The sequence below is a fragment of the Amaranthus tricolor genome, chromosome 13 (assembly GCF_026212465.1).
Source record: "Amaranthus tricolor cultivar Red isolate AtriRed21 chromosome 13, ASM2621246v1, whole genome shotgun sequence".
NCBI lineage: Eukaryota > Viridiplantae > Streptophyta > Magnoliopsida > Caryophyllales > Amaranthaceae > Amaranthus > Amaranthus tricolor.
The window spans coordinates 7,221,785-7,228,732 of record NC_080059.1 but is presented as its reverse complement, the minus strand read 5'-3'; the positions used below and the strand labels follow the sequence as shown (position 1 = coordinate 7,228,732).

The window sequence follows — 6,948 nt, the reverse complement described above, 5'->3', positions numbered from 1 at the left end:
TCTGAATATTTTATGGAACAACTTAATAAAAAAAATACTAAAAAAGTACCTAAAACTTAAATTTTGATAAATTGAACCCTCAAATTTTCATGGAACAATTGAAGTTAATATCAATCTTAATCTTAAAATCTTAAAAATAAACCCTAAGTCGTATAGCTCCTCTTACACATGTGAATTGACAACCATGTGTACTATTTGCTTTATATATGTCTAGATTATACTTCCTCTATTCTCTAATGTTTTTCTCGCTTAGAAAAGTCCACTTTATGGAGACATATATTTAATTAAGGATTTTAGACATATATAAAAAGATAAAATATATCCATGTGAACTCTTGTTAGAATCATCTTAATGTATACTTTTTAATCATTTTTTTAATAATTTTTTATGATGCGTATTTAGAAATATTGAGACTCAAAATTTACTTTAAAAATTGTGCAAAAAGTAATTAAGAAGAACAAATAAAAATAAAGGGAGTACTTCATGATAAAAAAATGAAGTAGTTATTTCCAATTTAAATAAAAGAAAATTAAATAAAAATGAGTAAATTAGCATATTAGCATATAATAAAATGTGAATAAAAATTATTTCTTTCATCCTCTTATTTTTTAATATGAATAAAAATTTCAATTTTCAATATTGAGAGCTATTTCTTAGGAATGATTGCAACAGATACCCAAGATTTAAAAAATCTACGACTTTATCTCATTGCGATTCCAACATTACTTTGATATAAATTTATGAGAACTTTTAAGAGAAAATGTTGCAATCTCAACGGGATGAAGGGAGAATAAAATCGTAAAATCATATTTTTACAATACATGGATTAGGACATAGGAGGGCCACCTAATGTACTAAGAAGTACGTAAATAAGAGTATGTCACTAATTTGACCCCTTTTTAGCTAATTGCAACAATGTTAAGCAAACAATCCAAAGAAAGCCAAAATTTCTCCAACTGTCTCACCAAAGACTCACATAATCAATAACTACCCACTACCATAAACCATGCAATCAACTTTCATTCTAAACACACAAAAACGACATCGTTTCACATAATTCACATGACTCCAACTGACAACTCCACTTCCTTCCTTTACAGTTTAAAAAGCCCCCTCTAAACTTCATTTCACACCTCAAAAACCACCTTTCATTTTATCTCTCTTCCGTTCACCGGAAAACTACCAATGCCGCCGTTTAACCACTTTCCACCTCCTTTGTAAACATTAAAACCATTTATCCTACTCAGTTTTGTAAATGGCGCCAAAACAAAAATCATCGGCGACTGCATCACGTGACCTCCGCCACCGTGTACTCACGTGCATGACCAAACTTTCAGACAGGGATACACTTTCACAAGCAATGTCGGAACTGGAATCTATAATCCCGACGCTAACTTCTGACGCTTACTCTCTCTTCATAAATTCTATCTCCTCCACGTCTTCCGCCGACCGTACATCCGTTCGTGTCGCTTGTCTAAAGCTTCTCGCCTCTCTCTCTTCTTTTCATGGAGTTTCTCTCTCTCCTCACCTCCCGAAACTCATCACAGCCGTCATTCGACGTCTTCGTGATCCTGACTCAGCCGTCCGTTCTTCCGCCGCGTTGACTACTGCTTCGTACGCTCGCCACGTCAACCATTCTCTCTCCTCAATTTTCCGTCCACTTTCCGATTCACTCTCATCTGAGCAGGAGTTATCTGCTCAATCAGCTGCTGCCATGTGTCTGTCTTCTGCGATTGAGGCGTCTCCTTCGCCGGATGTTTCGTTGATTTTGAAGGTTTTACCGAAATGGATGAGGTTGTTGAAATGTGATGGGTTTAAGGCGAAAGCAGGGTTGATTGTATTGGTGAAAAGTGCGATTAGGGTTTGTGAGATTGGGAATTGTAATTTGTTGAGGGATTTAGTTTGTTGTTTGGTTGAATTTTTGAAATGTGATGATTGGAGTGCTAGAAAAGCTGCTGCTGATGCTTTGAAAGAGATTGCTAGTGTGGAAAAAGAGAATTTATCTGAACTGAAAGCTTCTAGTTTGAAGATCATTGAATCCAGGAAATTTGATAAGGTTGGATTTTACTGAAAAAAAAAAATGAACAAACTGTATCCATTGATTGTGTTTGTTTAGATAAATGTGCAATGTTGATATTTGAATTGTGATATTTCAGGTGAAAGCGGTTAGAGAAGCGATGAATGAGATGTTGGAGGTTTGGAAGATGATTCCTCATGAACTTGAAGATGGATCACCACCTCCTCAATCTAATGATTCCTCTAGAGGTAAATTTTCTCTTTTATCTGTTTTTCTTTGTTTAATTAGAAATATAAAATTAAATTTTTTTTTGATTGGTAAGGAAATTTGTAATTGAACATAGTACTGTGAAATTGGAGTAACAAACATTTACATATGCTTTTTCCGAGCTTATTGATATATTTTACCTGTTTGATATTGCAAGTGGAATAGAACTGTTGGACTATTATGTTGATGAATGCTGAAGTTGATTTATGATCCAAGATTCCTTCAAACCATTGTTGATTCAAGTAAAGTTGGGTTTAAGGAGTTTAATTTATGATGGGTTTAGGTTTTATGCTAATATTTATGATCTTGTATATTGCTAGATGAAATGTCAATTGGAATTGTCATGTTCGATTGTTTGCTTTGCTATGTAGATGCTTCTCTTTGCTGCTTTAGATACCAAGTTAGTAAATTACCAACATCTGGATCATGGAACATTCCCATGACATCTTTCATGGGTCATAATGGCTCGATTCTTTGTACAAAGTTTACTATTAGTTGGCGGAGAAAAATGCGGTATTGTTGTTGTATTTTGATCAACTAGAGTCTGCATCTTTCATATTTGGTATCCCGGAGTTTTGGAGGGAACAACTAAAAATATCTTTAGGGAAATTTCTGTTGATTTGTTTAAATTTCTACTTTTGGACTGCCTTGGTATCTTTTCACTATTTTGTATGGATTCCTACTCTATTCTCTGTTTCATTAGATGCTCCAAATTAGAATGCTCCAAATTAGCATTCTCCATCTTTGTATCTTTCATCTTTCTGATGGCTGAGACTTGTGAATTGTGATTGGTTTTATTACAGAAAATGCCAGTGATGGACGATTCCCTGTCAGATCTAGGATTTCTAGTGCTGTTGACTCTAACACTCCTCAGATAAGCCGAAAACGTGTTCCTTTTGTAAGATCATCCCCATCTGATAGTGCTTTGAAAACTACCGCCAGAAACAGAGTTGCTCCTGAGGTTACAGGGAAAAGGTCAACCCCATTGTCTTTCTCAGAGTTGTATGCCAAGAAGTCTTCTGATTCAAATGCTGCTGCTACTACTCATCTTCATGGTTCATCTGAAACTTCAGTGGATGCAGAAAATTTGATGGGTGATGATGAAGATGTTCCACGAATGACAGATGCCAGATCAAAGCAAGAAAATAAACGAGGTCTTTTTAGCAAATATCCTGGTTCACGTGTGGTGCCGTATCCTGAAGATGGCTCTGAAGTTACTGGTTCTGTCAGCAATGCCTCTGCAGATGTTTGTAGACACCACAAAGACTTTGAAGATCTTTCTTTAATCCGTAAGCAGCTTGTTCAAATAGAAAATCAACAGTCTAGCTTAATGGATCTCCTCCAGGTAATTCTTGGATCACCTTTTGTTACTTATTTACTTGGAGTCGTTTTATTTAGGCATATTCTAGAAAAATAATCTTCAACTTTATCAATCTGTTTGTTTTGTGGCTGCGTATGGACTCCCCAAACGCTGCATAAGAGTCTGGGGGGCATAGATAAGAGCCTATGCGGGAGTCACTTAAAAGCACGGGGTAATAGAATGTTGTTTTCACAGTATTTGTGTCATTAACACATTGTTATTATCTTATTTCTTTTTTATTACAATATTATTCTTATCATCTTATGTTGAGAATCGGATCTTATCTTACTTGGAGCATGTACCACGTTTCCATGCAAAATCTCGGGTTCGATTCTTGCCATCCCCACCCCTTCCCTTAATCTACCATATACTTAAAATTATTATTCCTACGTTAACATTGGTGTTCTATTTTCAATCAGAAATTCATTGGAAGCTCCCAGGATGGGATGCGCACTCTTGAAGCACGTGTCCATGGCTTAGAGCTGTCCTTGGATGAAATTTCTTATGACTTGGCTCTGTCAAATGCAAGGATGTCATCTGCTGTTGCAAGGAGCTCATGTTGTTTGCTGCCTGGTCCAGACTTTTTAAGCTCCAAGTTTTGGAGGAGACCTGATGGCCGTTGCTCTTCCTCACATTTGTCTTTATCAGGCACGACTTCAGTTTCAGCTATGCGCAGTTTAGCTGATAAGAGACCTGGTGATGCAGTTGGACTTGAAAACAGGAGGTTTAGACTTCGAGGTGCTGGTGGAGTTATCATGAATCCATTGTCTGAGATCCAAGTTGATTCTACAGGATCTTCAGAAGCGTCAAACGGCAGAGTATTGAGGAGCGTACATAATGTTGCTTGACATATTGGATGCACATCAGTATAGACCATTGGTCGTAAAGGTAATTTCTTGTACTCTGCTTCCGTAGACAACATCTCTAAATGTCCTTATGTTGATGCCTCCATGGTCAAGCTATTAAATTTTTATTATATTAAACCTTAGTGCATGTAAGCCACCATCTTCCTGAAATTACTTTTGGTTTGCAGCCTTGCTAAACACTCATGAAAGATTCAGAAATTTTCCTTTGTTCACAGATCCGAAAAAGAAAAGTTAAAAATTATTCAAATTTAGAACACAATTTTAGTTAGAACTAATGGAAATATCTTGGCTATGGGTATGCTGATCCAGTTGGGGACAAGTTTGCATGTTTTATCTGGTTGGTTTAGTGGGCAAATGGCTGATAATATCCATGCTAGGCTCTGCTCCATTCCATGTGATTGTTCAATAAATATGGGTACTAGAGTTATATTTATTTATTCCTTCATTCAATACTTCATGTTGCTTCTGGTTCTTCTGCTCATTTGTTGGGAACCTGCTAAAATGTACCCTAATTCAATTTCTTGCTATTATTATTATTATTTCTTAACCAGATGAGCTAAAATGGGCTGACAACTCCGGAAGTACTCAAGCCAATAGTCATTGACACCCTTGATACCAAACAAGAATAGCTGATTTAAGCTGATTAGATTATAATACTTTAGCGTCTTCTGGCTCTTGAGATCCGTAGAAGCCATAAGAGAAATTCCCAAGCAAAGTTAAACTACCATAGAAGCCATTTATCCGATACCATGTTTGGAATGTGTTTATATAGAAGATTCTTTTTTGTTGGCTAGGCTGTTCTCTACTTAGCTTACTAATTTTATTAGTTGATACATAACTACTACCCACTACTAATATAGTGAAGTTTGATATTGTGGTATGATGTTGTGTTTAGTTTTTGCTTATTTATATCACACAACTTCTTTTTAATATAGTGAAGCAATGTAAATCTCTCAGCCATGTAGATCTTAAGATAGTTTAGTCGATCTATTAAGGTTTTGTGTATATTGTGAAAATTTTACGAGTGATTAATGAAATTGGTGATTTGACAATCCCTAGGTTATTATTCAGTAACTGCAATTTTTTCTTGTGTTTTTGCTTGGTCTCTTAACTAACAAATAATAACAATAGGAGTATTTTTTTTTTAAAAAGAAAATAACAGGATCATAAAATTTTCAAATATTATACGAAAAACAAATATATCGCAAAAATTAGAATAAAGTTTGTAAAATTTTTATGATATAAATCAGAATCAAAACACTAGATTGTATTTGTAATTGTAGCCGTTTTGTTGAATCGACTGAATAACAAGAGTATACATTAATTTTGTTGAATTGACTAAATAACAAGAGTATACATTAATTTTGTTGAATTCAAATCAGAATAATATAAAATAAATTCAGACACAAAAATTTGATAGAATAAATTTTCTGTTATTGAGAATAAACTTTTAATACAAACTAATTTATTGATCTAGTTAAGGGGAATTGTAAAATTAAATGATATAAAAGTTGGCTATAAATTGAATGATACAAACAAATTGTAGGATGAATTATGAGAAATTATATGTGTATATGATATATCGATAAGAGTTGGCTATAAATTTTGGCTGAGTAACAATAATAAATGTAAGCTTAGGATTAAAAATAATTTACTGTGAAATATTTATAGAATTAACTGGTGGGGTATTTAGGTATTTACGGTGAGTAGTGGGTCTCATGGGAGTTAAGGCCCATGCAGGTTTGTGTTAGTGGGTTAGGGTTTTAGTGAGGTTACTTTAAGAAAAAGTTAGGACTGACAAAGTTATGAAGCCTATGTGGAAGTTGATAAGGGGTAAAAGTGTATTTTGGTAATTTTACTTAAATAAAGATTACAAATAAATGCTACTTATAACAATTTTTTTTCTTTATTATTATTTAAAATATAATTTTTAATTAAGAACAATGAGATATATTAAAGGTTAAAATATTAACTCGATAAGTGTAAAAAATTAAATGGGACTAATGGATTGAATAGGAGGTAGTAGTTTTTTATAAAATAGTTATAATAAAATCGAGTAAATTAATACTTTATATGTGTGAAAATATAAAGATATTTCAAAAATTAATGGCTTTTTTATTTAAAAAATATTAATTTTCTTTCTCTATAAAGTTTGTCATTTTCCAATATTTTTATTAGTATATATGATTTGTGACTAGGTATGCATACAGAATTGCTATAAATAAAATTTAGGAAAAATCACCTAAAATAATCTAATTTTTTCATGATTTTCCTATAATAATCCAACCTATTGATTAACCATAATAATCCCTACTTTAAGGGGTATTTGCCTAGTGTAAATTCGAGTAACCCAATAACCCATAACAAAAATAGTTGTAGATTAAATATAATTTGAGTAATAAGTGTATAAAGTATATAATATAAAGAACAATATAAAA

The 6,948-nt window shown here is 33.3% G+C and overlaps 1 protein-coding gene across 1 annotated transcript; it reads left to right on the top strand.

Moving 5' to 3' along the window:
- The first annotated feature begins 841 nt into the window (after positions 1 to 841).
- LOC130798208 (TORTIFOLIA1-like protein 3) lies at positions 842 to 5,562 on the top strand. The gene is made up of 5 exons (XM_057661098.1): positions 842 to 2,056; positions 2,157 to 2,265; positions 3,088 to 3,629; positions 4,064 to 4,532; positions 5,062 to 5,562. Exons 1-4 carry the CDS (start codon positions 1,256 to 1,258, stop codon positions 4,490 to 4,492), a joined length of 1,881 nt encoding a protein of 626 aa, XP_057517081.1. The 5' UTR covers positions 842 to 1,255; the 3' UTR covers positions 4,493 to 4,532; positions 5,062 to 5,562.
- The last annotated feature ends 1,386 nt before the right edge of the window (positions 5,563 to 6,948 follow it).